This window comes from Thamnophis sirtalis, unplaced genomic scaffold (assembly GCF_051295495.1).
Source record: "Thamnophis sirtalis isolate CommonGarterSnake01/CBP01778 unplaced genomic scaffold, rThaSir2_p1.2 scaffold_5, whole genome shotgun sequence".
Taxonomy (NCBI): domain Eukaryota; kingdom Metazoa; phylum Chordata; class Lepidosauria; order Squamata; family Natricidae; genus Thamnophis; species Thamnophis sirtalis.
This window is the reverse complement of record NW_028261385.1, coordinates 122,291,902-122,313,994: the sequence shown is the minus strand read 5'-3', so window position 1 is coordinate 122,313,994 and position 22,093 is coordinate 122,291,902. Positions and strand designations below refer to the sequence as shown.

The 22,093-nt window shown below is 39.6% G+C and overlaps 1 protein-coding gene across 1 annotated transcript in view; it reads left to right on the top strand.

Annotated features, from left to right (window-relative positions):
• The window catches only part of SPRED2 (sprouty related EVH1 domain containing 2), a 96,682-nt gene that overhangs the window by 60,124 nt on the left and 14,465 nt on the right, over positions 1 to 22,093 (top strand). The window contains exons 2-4 of the mRNA XM_087716822.1: positions 9,763 to 9,940; positions 13,532 to 13,700; positions 14,511 to 14,575. Coding sequence (XP_087572948.1) covers positions 9,763 to 9,940; positions 13,532 to 13,700; positions 14,511 to 14,575 — 412 coding nt within the window. The remainder of the gene's footprint in view (positions 1 to 9,762; positions 9,941 to 13,531; positions 13,701 to 14,510; positions 14,576 to 22,093) is intronic.

Below are 22,093 nucleotides of genomic sequence, written 5' to 3'. Positions count from 1 at the left end.
TGTTTGGTCTCATGTCTCTCATCTTTCTCTTGGCAATGCCCCATAGATTCTCTATGGGGTTCAGGTTAGACGAGTTTGCTGGCCAATCAAGCACAGTAATCCCATGGTCATTGAACCAGGTTTTTGTGCTTTTGGCAGTGTGGCAGCTGGAAAATGAAGTCAGCATCCCCATAAAGCTCGTCTGCAGAAGGAAGCATGAAGTGCTCCAAAATCTCCCGGCATATGGCTGCGTTGACCCTGGTCTTAATGAAGCACAGTGGTCCAAAGTCCTGTTGCTCAGTGGTCCAAAGTCCTCTTTTCTGATGAGAGGAACTTTTGCCAAAAGCACTAAAACCTGGTTCAATGACCGTGGATTACTGTGCTTGATTGGCCTCTCCATTATTCCTCCATACTCATTCCAAATGAGATGCAAAAGTTGCTCTCATCAGAAAAGAGGACTTTGGACCACTGAGCAACAGGACTTTGGACCACTGTGCTTCATTAAAACCAGGGTCAACGCAGCCGTCTACAAGGAGATTTTGGAGCACTTCATGGAGCATTTGGAGCAGTTATCTTACATGCTTTTGTCTGCCAGGAATGTAGTGTTGTAATAACTTTTGAATAACGCTGTGCAATTTAGACGCGGCAGAACATTCTGATGTCTAAGAAGCTCTGTTGCCTCTAGACAAATGTAATAGAATTCTGCCATGATAGCTTGACCAAAACTGAAATTTAAGAACAGATAAGAACTAGCTCTTTCAAAATTGCAACTAGTCTACCACTTACTATGTTCCACCAATAGAAAATAGAAATAGAAAATATCTTATTTCTAGCTATTTTCTAGAAACATTAATAGAAAAATTATGTGAAATGATATATAAACAAAGTTGAGGGTGTGATATTAAATATATTGTGTATGCTGTAGGGCTGATGCGAGAAGACTAGTTTGCCTTCTCATAAATGAAGGCTGGTAGCTGACCATGCTTTAACATGAGAACATGCTAAAGAAGAACTGGCAAGCTCTCCACGTGTTACCTGCTGTGACTGAAGTGCTTTTGCGTTATCTGACATGAGGCTAATTATGAATTCATTTCCTAGAAAGCCTGACTAATGGCTTTAAGCAACCATTAGAGAATGGTCTCTTTTTAAAAGTACATCACCAGGAAGTTTTCCGGGCTGTCTCTCTTGGCTTAACTGATGTTCAGTAATATATTGCCTTCATTTTAAGAAGGGGATTCTTGAATTATGACACGGTCAGCAAGAACCAACTTTAGCAGTTTGCTTTATGGCAACACTTCGGTTATTAGCTGAAATTTTCCAGATCAACTCTAGAATATGATAACCCTTCCTCCCTGTTGGCTTAGGGCAGTGGTGGCTAACCTTTTCTGGATGAGTGCCCAAAGCGTGTGCGCCCAAACCCCCAAAATGCAATGTTTGCCCCCCCCCCCCCGTGCATGCACCTGTGGTCCCCTGCATGTACCCCATCCCATGCATGCATGCCCCACCCCCGCACGTGCCCTGTACATGCAGCCCACCCCTGTGCATGTGCACAGCCCCCCCACATGTGCCCCCCCATGCATGCACGTGCCCTGCCCCGTGCATGTGTGCTCAGTCCCCCACGTGCCCTGCGCATGCACGGCAGAGACTCGAACACCAGCACACACATGCACAGTGGAGCTGAACTGGGGTGACGGCTCACCTGCCTTCAGAGCGGGTGCTGCATACCACCTCTGGCATGTGTGCAATAGATTCGCCATCACGGACTTAGGATGATGGGAGTCAGCGTCCAATGCATTTGAAGAATGTTAGTCTCTGGATTGCCACTATAGGGAGTAGACTTGAATCCTGTTTGCTTGTAAAAGCAAATTAATCACTTTTCTCCCTGCTTTGATCAATTAGTACAACTATCCATGTGTTGGCAACATATATTATACATAGCAGCAGTAGACCAGTAGACACCTCCCATTGTGCTCACCTGACTCATTGTCCCAATTGTCATTTAAAAAATATTCCTTTAACTAAAAATGAAACTAAACAGGTGGCAGAAACGCTGCAAAGCAAAACATTGTCCCTTAACATACTTATTGGCAGAAATGCCTTTGGCCCTTCAAACTTCTACTGAGATGAGAATATCTTCAAGAACTAGTTTTCCTTCTGTAAATGGTGGTTTTGAAACTTCCGTGCCTGCTGTGGTGTCCATTTTGCAGAGAGGCAAATGGCAGCCATTTCACATTTGTGCCCATCTTAAGCCACTGAAAATTCCAAATATGTCCTCATCAGAAAGTTTCTCCTGGTATAACCCTTAAAGATAGTTAATTGGTGCTTCTAATGAGTAGATAGCATTAATAAAAGTACATTTGTTTTATGATGTAAAGTTTATTCACATTGAGCAAAAATCTAATCTTTCAGTCAACCAAGTTGGTGTGTTTCAGAGTCGCAACTACAGGACTTTGGCACAAAGTATTATTTTCCTGCTAGGAGCAGTGAAGGTAGTCTCTTTCATGCTACAATTTTTGTAGGTTTGGGTTTCTTTTTTTAAATAAGCCTGGCAGTCATTAAGATTCAATGCAAATTCATCTGGGGGTTTAGAGTAAAAGCTCTTAGTGACCACTAGCATTTCTAAATTTGACAGAATTTTACAAAACAAATGGGAAAGATAGCTTAGAATTATAGGTAGTAAAACAAAACAGTATACTAAAATGTTTTCTAGTTTTCAACTTTAATTTGTAATTCTGAGAGTATCATAAATATTAATATAGCCAAAAATATAACACCAGTAGCCTGAGGTGATTCATTTTACAATATTACCTCCTTAATCTGTGTAATGTGTTAGCATATTAATTTTTGAAATAAAATTATGCCCTTAAGTGAAAATAGAATTGTTAAAAATGCTTGACAGTATTTCAAGAAAGTATCAGTCTTTCTCCCCATCCCAAAAAGTCTAAAGCTTTAAAAAATATGTACACCTTCCAGTTATCCAATTAAATGCCCTCTTTAGACATAATTGGATCAATCTGTTTTGCTGCTTTTGACGAACACATCATGTGAATGCAAACGCAGAATGTGAAGCTGAATGGAATTAGTGCAGATTCTGAATGGAGTTTCAACCATTAATTTGCTTCGTTATTGAATTCCACCCTTCCCTTTTGTCTGCCCCTGATTTAACAACGCCTGCCTTTGACCTCTGACACTATAATGTTCTTTTGCTGAATGGGTGCTTCAGAGCCAGATGATTATTTCATTGTAAATTGTGAAGTCATTAAGAGCACTCCATTCTTAAAGTGCATTGCTGTGCCAAAGAGATTTGATGCTTTTGTAGGGGAATAAGGATGCTTGGGCTTTGCAAGATCAGATTGGTCACAATGCATTGATGTAAGATTATGTGGATTCACAAATTCACAGATCCATATGTCAGCACATTATCATCTTATATCATATCATATCAGGGTATGCTTAAAAAGTCAGGATGACAGAAATTTGGCTTCAAAATTCAAAATAAATTTTAAAATGTTCTACTTCTTGTGAAAAATGCATCTATGTTCACAAGCTAAGCTGTCTAAATGAGAAAGTAATGATCCAATTTGTGAATGTTAATGCTATTTTGTCAGGAAAGACAGATTTCATCTCTTTATATCGTGAATCCACATAATCTTATATCATGCATTGTGACCAATTTTGAGCTTGCAAAGCCCAAGCACCCTTTTTTTTCCAGAATGCATCAACTTGTTTAAAGAAAGAGACACCTGTCTCAAACAATTTTCAGTAAGAATGGTATCAACATATATCATTTAATATGCGACAAGATAAATAAAAGCATTTCGAGTATGGTTTCTTAAGTTTATGCCAATAGGTACTATAAATTGGTTGAAGGGAGGTTGAAGGGAGGGAGGGAGAAATAAAAAAAATATAATTATAATATTTTAGGGTGGGTTTTTCCTTTTTTTAAACATATATAGATTGCTATTACAGATTTTGGCATTAAGCTAAAACATTTAATATTTAAATATAATAAAATGTTGCTTGTTATGGCTTATATTTTATTAATGTTAGGTTGAGTGAATTGTATAACTTCAGTACTTCTCTATCCATTTATTGACACTTTCTCTTTAAGAAAAAGAAAATATGAAAAAAAGAAAAGAAACACCTGTCTAAAGAGAACCAGCGTGGATAATTCCAAGTTTTTTGCCTTGGTCACCAAACTTTGAGTCAAGTAGAAATAAAAATAGTCAAGCTGACTTAGATTAAAAACTTCCTCATCCAGCATCCCACAGTAGTCAACCAGATGCCCATCAGAAGTTTAAAAAAAAGGATATGAATAGAAGTCTCTTGCTCATTTTCTCTAGCATTACAGTTGAGACATATATTACTCCTGAATCTAAATGTCTAAAGCAACCATAATTAATAAGTTATTATTAGTCTTTCCTACTCATATATTTATATTTTGGAAGGTGGTAAGGTAAATCTAAAGATAATTTCTCCGGAAAGAATTCCAAAAGATATCTCCCATGCTGATCCACTTGTTAATAGCCCATTTTGAAGTCATAACAGTGGTAAAATATGCCTGCTAATGAGTTTTAAGTTAGGTTTATTTATAAATGTATTGGCAGTTTACTATTTCTGTTTTTGTTGAACCTTAATGTTTAGCATAGAATTCTAAGGACCTGACTTGGTACTACAATTTTCATAAAGACATTGGAAGGAGAACACCCCAATATCTAGGTTACCCATCTATTCCCCCCCTCCTGAGTGCTATGGCCTAAGGCCATGATGGCAAACCTATGGCAAGCGTGCCACAGGTGGCATGCGGAGCCATTTGTTATGGCACATGAGGCGTTGCCCTGTCAGCTCCAGCATGCATGTACGTGCTGACCAGCTGACTTCAGCCTTCTTTTAAGGCCATTTTTTGCCCTCCGGAGGCTTCGCTGAAGTTCAGAAATGGACTACTGGTTTGCATGTTGGGCTATTTTTCGCCCTCCGTAGGCTTCAGTGAAGCCTCCTGAAGCCTCCGGAGGGCGAAAAACAGCCCTATGGGCAAACCAGAAGTCAGTTCCCAAACTTCCAGTTTGCCCCTGGGGCTGTTTTTCATGCTCCAGAGGCTTCAGGGAAGCCTACGGAGGACCTCCACCAGGGGGGAGCTGTTTTCTCCCGCCCCAGGCTCCTAGAAAACCTCTGGAGCCTGAGAGGGTGAAAAATGGGTCCATCACACGCCAAAAGCAGGGGGTTGCGCGTGCATGTGCACAGAGGGTCACATGCATAGCATTATGGGTGTGAGCATGCCTGCGCATGAACCCCCTGTGCTCCCCCCACTTTTGGCATGCGATGGGGAAAAGGTTAGCCATCACTGGCCTAAGGCCTCAAAATGATGTTTGCCTTAGAAGTGCAGGAAACTTCCACAGAGGTATCAGAAAGCCCATTAAATAATCACTTCATTGAAGTTAGTTACATGTTCTCACAGAAACTACAGGTAGTCTGAAGATCCATTTAGTCTCCCTTTCCAAGCATCTGTTTTGATAGTCATCATTACATTTGCTGATTGTAGATTGCATAGCCAGCGCACTTTCCCTTATCTCTAAACCAGGGGTGTCAAACTCAATTTCATTGAGGGTTTGTGTTTGACCTCAGGTGGCCATGGTGGGCGTAGGCAACTCGATGTAACTTGTGTCGAGGGTGCCTGTGGAGGCCCGGATGCTCTGCCAATGAAAATGTGCTCCTGAGCTCCGTTTTTGGCTGAGATGGCTTCTTGCAACCCTCTTGACGGCTTCTTGCAACCCTCTGCCAGCAAAAACAGAGCTCTGTTTTCTGAAGAGGGGGTTGGTCCTTTGCTGTTTCCAAGGTGCCTCACAGGCCAGATTTAACACCCTGTGGGCCGGATCTGGCTGGCAGGCCTTGAGTCTGACACCCCTCCTCTAAACGGACAATATCCCTGAATTCTGATATATTATTGGAGGAGGATTTGTCCACCTTTCTCACAGATCATTTCAATTGCTCGTTGCTTTCCCAGTTTTTGGAGATCCAAGAGTTCCAGCTTGTGAGCCCTTCAAGATGCTGCAGAAACCAAAACCAAGAATACTAATATTACCTTTATTCTAAGGATTATGGTAATTGCAAGCCAGAAAGCACTCCCCCACTCTCTGACCAGAGAACAAGAGAGAATCAATTCTCCCTTAAATGCTTTATCCACCCCATTCCTGCTATGGACTCAATTTCCTCTTATCGGATCATTATCTAGGCTGCAGTTCTTTCTTCTGTATCTAAAGGTTGTTCTTGCAACCCATTATACAACTCTCACTTCTCCTCAGTTAAAAGTGATAGATCTGCCTTTGGCTTCATTGCAGATTTTTCCCTTATCACATCCTTACGTATATTAATATTTCTTTAATTAGAATATTAGGCATTTTTAATATTTATAATTGGTCTGTGCTTTTATTATACAATTGCATTTGTTGCATTCAAGCTGACAAAATCAGAAAGCAGCTTCACTTGTCAAGATTTCAACTATACTGAATGGGTTGCCCTTATTTTGACATAAATTTGATAATCCAGTCACAAGGTCTGCTTAACAAAGGGAAGAGCAGCTGATTCTCAGGTTTTCATAAGTAATGCAACTTTACCAGTATCATTTAATTATTATGTCTAGGGTCCTAACTATGAAGTTCTTAAAAAAAAAGATAATGTAATATGACAAAGGATTTTTTTTTACAAATACATAGGATGTGCATAAAATGGTGCCCTAGAGTCTTGAATAGGAATATTCTTTGAGGTTTTCAAAATGCACAATTCAATAAATAGATTGCTTTAGATATCCTCAGTGCTATTTCATGCTAATAGTATATCAGGCTATTTGTGATTTTCTGAAGAAATTACAAACCTTTGATTGTCTCCTAGAGAATATTATAATTATTCTTAAGAAATACAAAAGTCATAACTATAAAAACTGCACACCTGCTCTGCCTCTCATAAGTTTCCAACTAACTGGCAACATTCATACCAGCTAAGATGGGGAGGGGGCATCATGCCTAGAAGATATTAAGTTATAAGCAACTGCAATTGTTTAGCCATAATAATAAACCATGGTACATCTGATCATGGATCTTTCTTCCTTTATCTTCATTCCAATCTGTAGATCAGGTCAGGATGCTACCATTACTATGAATGGGTCTCTTCAGTGGAGATGGAGAAGATATGATTCTCCTTATCTTACTATTATCTCTCCCATTATATCAACTTCTTGCAAGTTGCAGCTCACCAGATATCTTTTTCCATTTGCTCTTTAAGACATCCACATCTGTTGAGGATGGATGGATCTATATTAGGTTGAGAAGTTACAACCTATGGTTTTGAAGATGGCGTTGAATATTATCACATTCATTGTGTTGTTGTCAATGTCCAAGAGTTGGCGTTGCCACAAAACCATGGAGGGAGGAAGCACACCGTTGGGTGTCAGGTACTGGGTGCTGTAATGAACTCACGCTGGTGGAGGGCCAGGAAGAGAGAGACATGAGAGGCCATTTCCTTTCAGTCACTTGGAAGGATTGAAACAGCATAAAACTTTTTGAAATTAATAATTTTTCACCACTACCACCCCTTTGAAATAAATAGGGCCTTTTGTCTGACAGCCATATTAATAAAGGTAAAGGTTCCCCTTGCACATATGTGCGAGTCGTTCCCGATTCTAGGGGGCGATACTCATCTCCATTTCAAAGCCGAAGAGCCAGCGCTGTCCGAAGACATCTCCGTGGTCATGTGGCTGGCATGCCTAAATGCTAAAGGCACATGGAACGCTGTTACCTTCCCACCAAAGTGGTCCCTATTTTTCTACTTGCATTTTTTTACATGCTTTCGAACTGCTAGGTTGGCAGAAGCTGGGACAAGTAACGGGAGCTCTCTGTGTTACGCGGCGCTAGGGATTCAAACTGCTAACCTTTCTGATTGACAAGCTCTGCGTCTTAGCCACTGAGCCATCGCATCCCTTAGGCCATATTAATAATACAAGCTAAATTTAAAGAAAGAAAGAAAAGAAACAAGAGGAGGGAAAAGTACAAGGAAAAAGAAAGAAAAGAATATACTAAAGAAAGAGAAAACCTATTGAACTAGGTGGGCTTATTTTAAAGAAAGAGTGCATGGAAATCTCTGCAAGTCTGAGTGGAGTCTGACCTGTCATAAACTGAACAATGTACCTGTGCCTAAAATTTTAGGCTAGCACATTCTCAAAGCCCCATAGCTGCAATATCCTGTGAATGCTGCTGATTATTGTACATGACTATCATAAGGGTAAAGTATGAGAAATACTTTTAAGCAATTGAGCAGTGCTATATAAGTACTATTAATAATGCTAATGCTCATCATGTCAGCAAGGAAGCATAATTGTTTTGAATCTCTAAACAGATTAGTTTCACAGTCAATAATGGTTTACCTAGAATATTTAGGTACTCTAAATTTTCAAATATTTAGAAAATGATGTTTTATATCAGGGGTGTCAAACTCAATTTCATTGAGGGCTGCATTTCATTGAGGGCTGCATTGTTTGACTTCAGGGGGCCGAGGAGGGCATGGCCAGTTCAATGTCACTCGTGTCGGGGTGCCTATGGTGGCCTGAGTACTCTGCCTGGGAAAACGGACTCCCAAGCAGCTTGAAAGTTGCGTCTGTGAAATTCAGTTGCTTTTATTCTAATGCATTCTTTCATTAAGGATTTGATAATGAGTTTATGTGAGTATCCTGTTGGATGTTTTCTTTCTGTAAGGAAAATAGTTTAAGTTCTATTATATAAAATAACCGGAAAAAGAGCAAGAGAAAGGGAGATGGCGCTTCCTTAGGCAAGCTACATGATTTGATCTTTTAAGAAAGGAGAATGAACAATAGCCAGCACTTCATTCCTGCTGGAATGTTTGTAGTGTAACAAAAGATTCCTCTGGGTCAGATTGTGATAAGTTGGGTGGGATTCAGAACCTGGCAAAACAGGAGGAAATAAAAGCAAAATTAAAGAATCCTTCTCTTTTCTCAGTCCTAGGGTTTCTAGAGTAATAGCAATAGCACTTAGACTTATATACCGCTTTACAGTGCTTCACAGCCCTCTCTAAGCAGTTTACAGAGTCAGCATGTTGTCACCAACAATTTTGCTCCTTGTTTTACCGACCTCGGAAGGATGGAATGCTGACTAATGCTGTTTTATTGTACTTGGACACCTTACCCTTCAACTTGCCCTTCTATCCTACCATTCCTCTCTCTCATCTCCAATAACCATATTATTGCAACTCTGACCTTCCTGTTTCAAGTACCAATAGCTCCATGCTGCCGGAGTCACACAGCAGCTTTGTCTAATGCATTTGTTCTGATGTCAGCTTTTATCGGCAAGGGCCCATAAAGCCAGATTGAATCTTTTGGTTTCACAATGAAACATAAACATTGATCTCACTCCATAGATCCGTTAGCTATTCATCTTCCCCCGCATCCCTGTTTCAAAAAATCATCTGTGTCACTTAGTGTGTGGAATTAAATTTGGTGCCGAATGTAGGTTACTCGCGTGCAGAGTGAGATCTACCTTCTCAATGTATGAAGATTTTCTTCGAGGCAGTTTTAGGTCTTCGGCTGGATTGGGCATGAATGACACCTGGAATCTTTCTGTGGTATCACTTTTTAACTGTGATGGCAAATCACATTTTTAATTGAGGTCTACAACCCCAGAAGACTACTGATTTTTTTCCTGCAGCTTTAGATAATTAGATGCTGAAATCTGTGAAATGTACTCTGTGATTTATTCGCCTCCTGTTTTTTGTCTGTTGCAGTGACAGCTATATTGTGCGAGTCAAAGCTGTGGTTATGACCCGAGATGACTCCAGTGGAGGATGGCTGCCCCAAGAAGGAGGTGGCCTTAGTAGGGTTGGTGTCTGCAAGATCCAGTGCACAGAGGCCAATGGAAGGAATGGATTTCTCATCCATGGAGAAAGGCAAAAAGACAAACTGGTAAATTAAATTGATTTGGTATTTATTGTCTTTGGCCCCTTTTCTTCCCAAATGCCCCCACCCCCAAACTTCCTTAACACTTCCTAAACTCCTGTGTGATACATCTACAAAGCTTCTCTTATTGTAAATGGATGTTATCTATTATTTTCACAAAGAGTAAGGTGCATATTCATGTTTAAACTCCTTAAACATTTAAAGAGAATGAGAATGGGAAACAACACATTTTTTTCTCCATAATTTATTAAACAGATTAGAAATATGTCTTTTAAACAACTAGCAAAGCCAGCCACATTATATGAGGTAACTCAAGCTTTTGAAATGGGACTGAATCAGTGGTGGGTTTCAAAAGTTGTTCGAACCTACTCTGTGGGTGTGGCCTCCTTTGTAGGAGTGGCTTGCTGCCCATGTGACTGGATGGGAGTGGCTTGCCGCCCATGTGACCGGATATGAAGATGCCGACGACACTTGTCAGAACCACCTTAATTTACCTCACACACAGCACTGGCATGCATAAGAATATGATATAAACTTGTTTTTTAAAAGGCATCTTTGGTTTGCGTTAAAACAACTTCAACACACGAAATGTTCTGATTGCACCACAAACGCAGTAGTCATCCTTACCTTTCACAGAGGCACTGAGTTTTATAAATATGAGCATGATAGTATAGAATAATAATATCCAAGGACCAGTGATGGGTTTCAAAAAATTTTGGAACCTCTTCTGTAGGTGTGGCCTGCTTTCTGGGGTCCACTGGTGGAACCTCTTCTAACCAGTTCGGTAGATTTGACGAACCGGTTCTACCAAATAGGTGCGAACTGGTAGAACCCACTTCTGGACTGAATTATTCATACCATTTCATTTGAGATAAGAGTCTGGAAGATCAAAAATGCTGTGATGATTTAAACTTAGCTCTTTGCCGTGACTGTGAGTTGCTCTGGCCATAGCTCCCTGCTTCTTTGTGGGACAAATTTTTGGAATTCTCTTCTTGCCCACTTTTAATCAGAAGGTGCCCCTGTCCACAAGTTTATTCTAGTCTAATCCAAAGATGGGGTAACAAGCTAAAGAGATAATAGATACATGTTTTGTTGCACCTTTAGGTCTTGGACATAACAAATGAGGCCTGCAATAAAACGTTACAATGTGAAGTCTTCAGAGTCCCAGCCAATTGTGCCTTTCTCAGCAATATTCCATTCCAATTGTAGTCAAATGTGATGCTAGCCAGGAAATACAAGAAAGGGGAGACAATATTTCTAAGGCAAGAAGAATTGACAAAGAACAAAAAACAAGTTAGTTGTGGGTTGAATTATTGTTGGTAAAAGCAGAGTATGAACTAGAAGCAGTTTATATATTTTAGATACTTTAGATAAGGTAAGTTAATGCTGTTTAGCAGACAGTCACATTCATGAAGAAAACCATTCCATCCTTTCATTTTCTGTGGCTACTGAACATTTTCATTCCTACTTGGGTTGCTTCTGGCTTTACCCTCCTCATTAAATCTTTCTGCCTCTTCCACTTCTTTTAAAGCAAGTTTTGCTTCCTCAAATCAAGCTAGCTTTCTAGGTGGCCTCACAATTGGAGTGGTCCCATCAAATGTGGGGCCTGCTTGAGGTTCTAGGTGACTCTGAGTATGCTTTTGCCTTTGTTCTGCACCCCAAATTCTTCAGGTTTGTCACTGAAAATATGGCCAGGATTTTTTGCATCGTGGGCGAGTATATATATGCATATCCTGTCAACCGAAAGAAAGATGCATGTTAACCAAATTGCTTGCCATTTCTCCAGGGAGTTCTGAATTGCATTTGGCCATTATGATTGGTGGCAATCATAATGAGTAAGAAGTGATGACTCAGCAATTAAAACCCTGAACTTGTCAGCTGGAAAGCTGAAAGCCCAGGTTTGAGACCCAAGTGCTGCATATTGGGGTGAGCTCCCGTTACTCGCTCCAGCTTCTGGCAACCTAACAGTTCAGAAGCATGCAAATGCAAGCTGGTAAATAGGTACTGCTTTGGTGGGAAAAGTCACTGTGTTTCATATTTTCATGCTGGCCACATGATGGGAACATCTCTCAGGCAATGCCATGCTCCCTTGGCTGGACAGAAGAAACATTTAAACCTTTATAATGAATAACTTAATTTACAACTCAATCATAAATGAATAACTTAAAATAACTTATAAGGTTGTTATGTTCAGTATTAGTTATAATTCAGATCTCACTATCCATGTCTTAACCAGTATCGCAAAACATAGATGTTAGCTGTTTCCTGTTGAAAAGAGAAAATAGCAAAATTGTTGGTGGGTAGTTCCCACAACCCCCAAAACCATAACATTTTTGGAAATTGTTAAAAATGTGGCTGTTCTACAGTGAGTGGATAAACCACTGATAAATGGAGGTACTGTTAAAATAAATATGAATGAGATGATGAATCTGTTATTATGGTTTGGTGATACAGATGTTTTTAATGAGCTGGGCTTTACTGATTCAGTGATACTGGTTTGGAGATGTGCTTAAGGTCAAAGCACTATAATAAATTAAACTCTAGTATCTTCTAATTAGCATGCCAGTTGGCCTTCTACCAATGTATTATGATAACTGTAGTCCAATATGTCCAGAGGATACTAAATTAGACAAAGCTGTTACAGGAAGAGAAAAAGCATAATGATTACATGGTTGATTATGATATGTGAGTGGTCAGTGTGGTACTAATTGCCCAAAAGAAAAGAATATTTGTAACTCAGGGTTGGAATCCTTGGTATTCTCTGAGCTTAGTTGTTTGCTTGCAGAGACAACATCATGAGTCCTAGTGAGTGTGGGGCTTGCTCTCAGTAGGTTGTACTGCCAGTGTTGGTAGGAATATAGTTTTCTCCTTGGTAGTCCCTTGATTAGGGTATTGTTTTCTGCTTGATTGTTTGTGTTGTGTTAATCCCTGCTTATCTGGGTATAAACTGCTGAAGAGGATGTGTTCTAATTTTTTGTTCCTTTTTTAGCTTTTTTATTCTCTCTTTTGTACTGTACTAAATGTGATTTATCTCTACATGTCTATTTGTCTGAATGCCAGACTTCCAGGAATTCCCTAGCATTTTGGGATTTGGCTTGGTCTAAGATAATTTCCCAGTTGAAACTGTGGTTGAGTTTGACCATGTGTTGTGAGATTAAGCAGTTTTCATTATAAAATGGGTAACGAAGAGCAGCAATGACTCCATGCTACTAACTATATAGCAATATAGATTGGATTTCATTTTGCATGAAAAGGAGTAAAGTCATGAATGCTGAAATGGTACAGCATTTATATACACACATATGTGAAGAATAAGTTCCTAAGGAAGTTAAACTTGGCTTTGCAGAGATATGAAATATTGTGTGTAATATAAATTTTTTTGTTCCTGTATTAGCCAAGCAGGAAATGTTTCAAGCATGTTGTCGTGTCATTTAATTTTCCTGATTTCTTGTGTTGAAAGAAAAGTCATACCAAACAACTGCAAAGCAAGCAGATTTTTTTTTCATGCCTGCAAGAGGAAGTAGTAAATTATGCTAATAAACTTGTGTCCTTTGCCTGTAAATATCATCATTGCACATCTTTGCATTTTCACCCCAGGTGGTGCTGGAATGCTATGTGAAAAAAGACTTGATCTACACTAAGGCAAATCCTACATTTCACCACTGGAAAGTTGACAACCGAAAATTTGGACTCACTTTTCTAAGCCCTGCTGATGCACGAGCATTTGACAGAGGGGTGAGAAAAGCCATTGAAGATCTCACAGAAGGTACTATACAAAATCCTACCACTTTAATGTGTGTAGCAAAATGGCTGTCTTCTCTATTCTCCACCCCCCCACCCCTTTCCCATTTTTTTGTTTTGATTTTGGTGCTAACTTTGAAGACAGAATGTTGCATGTCTTTCACAGAAGCCCTGCTACGTTACTTAAATCAGAGTCTTAACCTTCTGTATTGGCTTTCAGAGAATGTGATCCCATCATTCAGCCCATCATTCAGTCCTCTGTACTATCTAGGAACTGTTTTGTTAGAAGGAACTGTAAGGTTAATCCAGAGTGACCAAGTGTCATGTATTTCTCATACTGTGGATCTTTCTTTTTATTCCATATTTGCTGTTATCTTGAATATACTTTTTTAAGATTGATGTTAAATTGTAATTATTCATTATTATTTTGCCAACTGATTCGTACCTTGGGCTTTATACAGTTGGAGAGTGGCAAGAGGAAGTCGAAGTCCTAATTCACCTATTTTTTTGTACCATTCTAAAACACTTGATCAGGAATTCACCCAAAATATATAAATACCATATAGAATTGCTTTCGTGAAAATGCAATAAAATGTCTTTGCTCTAAAAGAACATTGACCTGGTTTTTAAGCATGAGACCAGGTGCTCTACTTCATTCCAGCACAACACTCTGGCTTGGTTGACTTTAGAAATGTGGGCTTAGCAGGTGGCTTATGAGAGGGATGGCTGTATCCAGAACAAATATTTACCCTCTGCTTAATTTTTATAAATAGGATGGGCTGGAATATAATATTTAATCTAAATGAGCAACACACATTTTAAAATGTCTTTGCAGGTTCTACAACATCATCTTCCACGATCCACAATGAAACTGAAGTTGGGGATGACGATGTCTTTACTGTAAGTACCCTCCATATCAAATTCATGTTTGTGGCCAGTGAATGGTTTTTGTCTTTCATGAGAAAGTAGAGCTTAGGGGACTGATTGCCATATGCACAAACAGAAGGTTGTTGTAAAAGTGAAAGTAAACTCTTCCTTAAGCGAAACGGAGCTCTTGATGACAACACAAAGATCACCTCCATTTTGTTTTCTTGAAAAGAATATTTCAATGGTTAGGTTGGTACTCTTCTAGAATACTGCTTTGATTTCCCAGGCATAGATATCCTGGTGGTGTCCCATCCAAGCACTTATCAGGCTGAATACTACTTAGCTATTTTGAGGTCAGCCAACTTTGGCTAAATGGTTACATGCAAATTTACATGTGAGAATATTCATTATTGATGTCTTTATTTTAAACATTTCTTTTGCTTTTCTGTAACAAAAATATAAGACAAATTACAAAATAGATATTATGGCATAATTCTATCAGTAAAAAAAGTAAAGATAACAAAATGAAAGCTGTCAATTTAGTCTCTGGCTTTAAAAATGCCATTCAGTTGATAAATTTATCCTGAGCAGCCATTCTAAAGTTCTCACAATTAATTTCCCTAGGAAAAGAGAACAGTTAACAAATTGGATGGAGGTGATAAATGCTGCACTACCACAGGCACCCCTAAGTGGGAATAGCTCTATTGATTCACTCCTCTTTTTTGCTTCAAGTGGGAATGCAGCTTCATCTCACAGGTTAATGAATCTTCTAAGACCAACAATCTCCAACCTTAGTAAGTAAATAGAAAAATCTAGGATCTTACTTAATGCTTAGGTTCTTGTATCCATTTCAGAAAGTTTTGTGGCACTAGTTTAGAAATTTCATTTCTTCCCAGGTAAGAAAAAGAAGGAAGAGAAGGACATATTAATGGCGTTCCAACTGTAATCTCCAAATGATCTCTTCCAGAAGTTCTGCTAGAGCAGATCTAAACAATCTATCTCAATCAGACCATGACACTCTGAACCATATGCTCAGAGCTTATTCCCCACATCTGTTTTTTGTTTTTGTTTTTCTAAAGTATGCTTTAGCAAAAGGCTGGTGTCTTTAGAAGGTTTACTGCTAGGAGCTTCAAGATGAATCAGGACCTTGCTGTCTTTCAGGAAAGCATTTATCATCTCCTTGACCCAATCGCTCAGCTCTGTCCTAGAAGATTTAATAAGTTAAAACAGGCATGGTAGACCTTATCATTCCAGGAATTTTGTCCACCTTCTCAAGTTTCACAAACTGAAAAGTAAACTGGCTAGATAGATCCTTGGTGATTATTTGAATTGATTCTGTTTCAGTACTTCATATGATTTATTTACCGGACATTATTTGAAGAGTAGCTTTTAAGACATTCAGACACACTCACCTTTTTATTATGTTTATAATCTATTTATCATTGAAGGAACAAAAGGGTTCCATTCATATGTTGGCCTAGACCTACTCACAAAGCTGTTCAGGCTATCAGCATCTCACCATTTCCTATTAAATTTAATTCGTACTGTGTGTTGTACTTTTGGCACAGTTTTTCCTTTGGAATTTGGTCTGTTATTAAGCCTTAGCTCTCATGACTTAAACTGCATGATGCTTCTCTATTTCCCTCTCTCCCCCCTCCCTTAATTTTTCATAAGTCGAAGTGTTGATGGGATCATCTCTAGTGGACTGAAACAGGCATGCAATATTCTTGATTTTTCCATTCAGAAAATTGGCTGATTCTTCCCTGATTTAATGTACGGAGCATTTGAATGAGTGTAGGGTTAAAGGCATCCCATCAAAACACTCGGACTGAGGGACAGACATCCTCAGTCTGAACGTGTTGTGGGTCTGGCATAAGGTTTCCTGCTGCAGTTGTGATCAGATCTTCTGTGACAGTTGGCATGTTGTTTTTATCTGTTCTCCAGTCTTATTGTAAGACAAACAACAGCAGGCAGGGTTAAAAGGTGACTTCCTTTCCTCCAGAGCAGAACTATCATTAGCCGCTGCTTCCCAGCTACCTGCCAGAAGTGATTTATAGATTCCATGGTGGAGGAGGGAGGGAAGAAAGTCAGGAAGGGAGGGAGAGCATCACAAAGCTGGAATGGCTTCCTCTTCTACACAATTAGATAGGAGCACAAAGGGAGAGAGGATCCCAATAGATACATATAGCAGTGTTTCTCAACCTTGGCAACTTGAAGATGTCTGGACTTCAACTCCCAGAATTCCCCAGCCAGCGAATGCTGGCTGGGGAATTCTGGGAGTTGAAGTCCAGACATCTTCAAGTTGCCAAGGTTGAGAAACACTGACATATAGCTTTCCACAAATGTTTATCCATACTTACAGTGCTTCAAAATACCCCAAATACCAGTATTTATTGGTCCTGATATATCCCTGGAAAGAAGCAGATATGTTCTCTACTTTAGCCTCTCTGACATTGAAACTCCACTCCCTCTCTTCCCCCTAAAAAGATCTCTATTGCTCCTTTGGATGATAAACTTTAATTATGTTTGAATTTCAAGAGCTTAGTTTTTGTCTTCTCTCCCAGTTTGTGGCCAAAAGCACACATTGCAATGAAAGGAGCAAAAAATGATTCAGCTGCGGCTGAAAAACATGTCCTTGCTTCCTAAGATGAAGCACCACTTTAGGGGACTCTTCTTCCATGTATTGTTTCCTTAACTCTTAAGGCTCTGGGCTTTTTTCCCCATATGCTTGAAAATAAATTTCTTCATGCTTCTTATCCTGACCCCTTGCTCTTCTCTAGAGGCAACCTGAGTAAAGTCACTTCTTCAGTTTGTCTTTTGTGAAAGAATACTGGGTTGCCAGCAACAAACATATGCCTTGAGTGCATTCAGGCAACGCACCTTTTAGAAAAAAGTTCACCTGCAGAGAAGCAGTACTGAGCCTTGATGTTTTGCTTTCTTGTAGTACTCAGCCTTTCACGGTGCAACTGTTAGAGAAGCATCTGATGTGAGGTGATAAATATTCAGACTCCTCACTGCTTCAGATTTAAAGATACTTAACCCCAGGTTACAACTTCTTAGAGTGGCTGTACCTTTTCTCCTGTGTACGTGGGGATAGAACAGATTTTCTTTCAAGGAATTGCAAACAGTGTCATGTGGAAAGCATTGTATCTTTTTACCTTCTAGTCGCAAGCACAAGACAATCCAAGGAACTGGCATAATTGCTAACACCCCTATTGATGACCTGATGTGCCATCAAGTTAGTGTCACCGTTTAGCAACCACATAGATGGATCTCTCCAGGATGATCTGGCTCTCCTTCAGATTTTCTAATGGAGCACCTATTGCCAGTGCCTTTTGAGCTCATCCATCTTGCTGCTTGTTGCCTTCCTTTTCCTTCTATCTTTGTCAATATTATGGTTTTCTCCATAATAGGGCAGCTGGGTATTTGAGATAAATTGGATACTATCTGTCCTCCCGCCCACCTCCTCACATCGGCATTTACTTCTGAAATGGGATGAGCCATCCTGAATGGCTTGGTTCAGCTTATCCTTGGTGGGGCAGGGGGGGAGAAGTAATATACTGGTGAAGAATAGTGTATTTCAGGAATTAACCACTTAATGTTGTATGTAACTAATCGTTATTGCAGCGTGGCACTGGATAGCACATTTTGTCAAAATGATTCCTGCCAAGATAACCATCTGGAAAAGTTAAAAGGTTTATCAAATCATACTGTACATAATGTAGAGATGTTGATTTTGGCAGGTTGAGAGTGGCATTTTGGAAGGCTGGAACTATGTTGAATGGATAAAACATTAGGTCAGAAAATTAGCACAAAGGATGTACTGTTTTTTTTCCTTTAAGAACCCATTTGAATAGAGACTCCATGATAAAACAAAAGGCCTTTAAAATAAATTTCTGGAACTGTTAACGTCGAATTTTGGACCATCACTAAAGTTGTGACTTTTTATTATCCGAATGTAACAATTGTTACTTGAAGCTATGGTTCTTTGGCTCTAACAAGCTCTTGTTCCATAATCTTGATTTCTCCAGACATGCTGCCATTTGATTTAGCAACCCATTTGTTTATGCTGCAGTCATACTGGAAATAACTACTAACAAAATTATGGCAAGCCACAGGCCTACATATAGGTTCCAGAGTATGCATTTAAAAATTAGTCTAAGAAATCATCATCAATTTAGTATGGTTATACACCAGCAATACACTCAGAAATTACCAACAATATTAGAGCCCAGTTCATAAAGCAGAACTTGGCAATTATTGCCCCCCCCCCTTTTGTTAAAGACTGTATCATGTGGTAAGGCAGGGCTGAAGCTAATTCCAGATAAGAGTAGAGCCAAAATGGGTGCCTCCTCTCCGCATATTCTCTCACTCTGGCACCTTTGTTTGTTTATTCTTCTCTCTCAAGAACAAAGGTTTGAGTTGAATACTTATAAAGAGCTTATGAATGCGATCAGAGGTTGCCCTTAGTTTCTCCGTTAGCTGAAAGAACACCCCTTCTTCCCCCTTTTGTGGCGTTCAAGCATTCTATGTCCTTTACTGTACATGTAGTATTTACTCACTAGGGCAGGTCTTCCTGATTTGTTAACACTTTTGAGTTAGTTCTAGTTAATTGCGTGCCCTTGTGACCTCTAGGCTGGAGTACTGCAATGTGCTCTACATGGGGCTGCCCTTGAAGAGCATTCGGCGACTTCAGCTGGTCCAGAATGCGGCCGCGCGAGCGATCGTGGGTGTACCTCGTTTCACCCACGTAACAACCATCCTCCGCGAGCTGCACTGGCTGCCTGTTGATCTCCGGGTGCGATTCAAGGTGCTACTTATCACCTACAAAGCCCTTCATGGTACTGGACCTGGGTACTTGAGAGACCACCTACTGCCAATTACCTCCACTAGACCGATACGATCGCATAGATTAGGCCTCCTCCGAATTCCATCATCCAGCCAGTGTAGACTGGCAACTACCAGGAGGAGAGCCTTCTCGGTGGCTGCTCCGACCCTCTGGAACGAACTCCCCGTGGAGATTCAGACCCTCACCACCCTCCAGTCCTTCCGTGCCGCCCTAAAGATCTGGCTGTCCCGGCTGGCCTGGGGTTAAGATTCTAACCCCACTCGAATTGTGTGACTGTTGTGTTTTTAATAATGATGTATTGTCTTTATGTTAGAAATTGTTTGTCCTTCCCCCCCCCCTTTTTTTTTTTGAACTGTGAGCCACCCTGAGTCCCCCCAGGGAAAAGGGCGGCATACAAATAAAGGGAAAATGAAATGAAATAGTTATAGGCTAACCAGATTGCTTGATAGTTATACTGCTACTAATGAGGCACAGAACGATCTAGCTTTAGTTGAACGAAGAACCATTCAGGGTTTTTTTTTATATAGTAGGATAGCATATACATTGACTGTTCACATTTAATGCAGAAGGAGAAGCCAGACCAAGGAAAACATGAAGCGGTTGCTATTACTGCCTGCCTTGGAATCTATGGCTAAAGTTATGTACTCCCCCATTGGTTTTGACAAGCTTTTTCCAGGAGAATTTGTTTACATTAGCAGTCAGGCCACTTCTGCTCAGAGCTTGAATGGTCACTTGGACGAAGCATCATGTTGGGAGTCAATAGGGATGGAAGGGAGTAATGTAAGTACATGCCAGATTGGATGTAGTTTCAGACATCTTCCTGAATTTAAGCAACCTAGTAAGAATGCTAATTAGACCATCATGAAGCCAATAGCTTTTCTTTCTACTTGTTGTACTGAGATGCCTGTTACTTCTGAGTGAAGAATTCCTATATTACCATATTTCATCAATGTATTTAATTCCCCTTTAAAACTTTTTTCAGACAGTGGCCTTCAGTAAATTCCATGAATTATTTACTGTATGTTGAAATGTTTTCTTTGGCACTTCCTGAATCTAAGGCTAATCATGTACATTAGCTAAACCTGGACACACATGCAAGCTTATACACAAACTATATGGACTGGGGACAAGGAAGACTTCATTCAGCGAGTGCGGCCTCCTGTTCTGAGGGCTCTTGTGATTGCAATCACTGATTTCTTCACACTCCTTGATTTAAAAGATGCAGGGGGTTGTTCATTTTTTAAAAATGAAAATTAGTGTGGTACTTCTATCTGTCATCTGGATAGAAAATCAGGAGAATTCTACATACATTGTATATAGGCTCACAAAGTAAAAATTCAAAATAAACAAGATAATCATCAAGGTGTGCAGAAAGCGACAGTTTGGGGCAGTGGTTAAGACTTAAAAGCTAGAAATTGTGAGGTTGTGAATTCTAGTCTCACTTTGGGCATGAAGCTGGCTGGAGACCTTGGACCAGTTATTTGCTCTCATCCCACACAGCACTGAGGCAGAGATCCTGGGGATATCAATGCCTTGATTTCCTGTTCACCATTTCAGCCCTGTTTCATTTCTCTGGCATATTTCTGAACTGCTAATGTCATACTGCAGAACTACACTTTGGCTTAGTTTAGGATTTGTCATGCCTTTTGGGTTGAAAGCTTGCACAGATGTATCCTAAAACTCCCCAGAAACACTGAATGAAGAAGGTACCCAGTTACTAAGAGAAATGAGAGACAGGAAGTTCAATTCTGAAGTAGAAAGACACTGAGGATACTACACAAACATTGAGTATCAATAAGAATTCCTCCTAATGTTTAAGGGAATGGGGAAAAAGAAAGTGAGCGGCAAAATGCTAGAAGTATATGAGTAATGAAGTTTAATTAATGAAATTTATCATTATTAAATTGCTTGCTTGAGAATAACCTACTTTATTCTGCATAGTGAAGTTATCTGTGCATACATGGTAGAGGAACACTACCAGTTTTGACAAAAACTGTGGTGTTATATTTACATTCCTCCTGCTGTTTGTTTTTTCAGTTGTTTAGATATGTGTGGTTTAATGATCTTTGACCTTTAAATAAGGCATTTTTAAATAAAATATATTTTGTTGTTGGTTGTTTTTTTAAGGCACATTAGCCATTCAACTGGCCAGCAAGAAAATGGAATGGAGCACTAGCATAGTTTTTGGTTTGCTGATACAGCACAATTGTTCTAAGGTTATTATGATGCCACTTCTTGAATTACATGTTTACAGGCTATACTTAAACAAATGACGAGAATGCGTTAGAAATGATGACAGCTTTCTGAAAATTGGTGGCTGGCTTGGTGGAAAGGTGACAGTGGTTGGGCCAAAGGGAATTGCACCTTAAATATAAAACACTAACTTAGTTTTCTTTTCTAGCAATCAGATTGTACTCTTCTCTAAGAACTCAGGGTGATTTATATTCTGCAGCAAATTGTAATTCTAGAAGCCAGTTGATTGTTCTTTAGTTTGGTTTATGCATTTGTTTTTTTTAAAGAAGTCGATTGTCAAAATACAGCAACAAAAGTAATTTTACTGGATCTCTTTAAATATCTTTAACTGGCGTGCTCCCAGTGTTGGAGTTGAGAAAGTTGTAAGTCAGTGTTTTATACAGAGATACAGCCTTGCTAAAATAATCTTGAATTTTTGTTTGACAGCAGGGATACAGTTTAATGTTTTT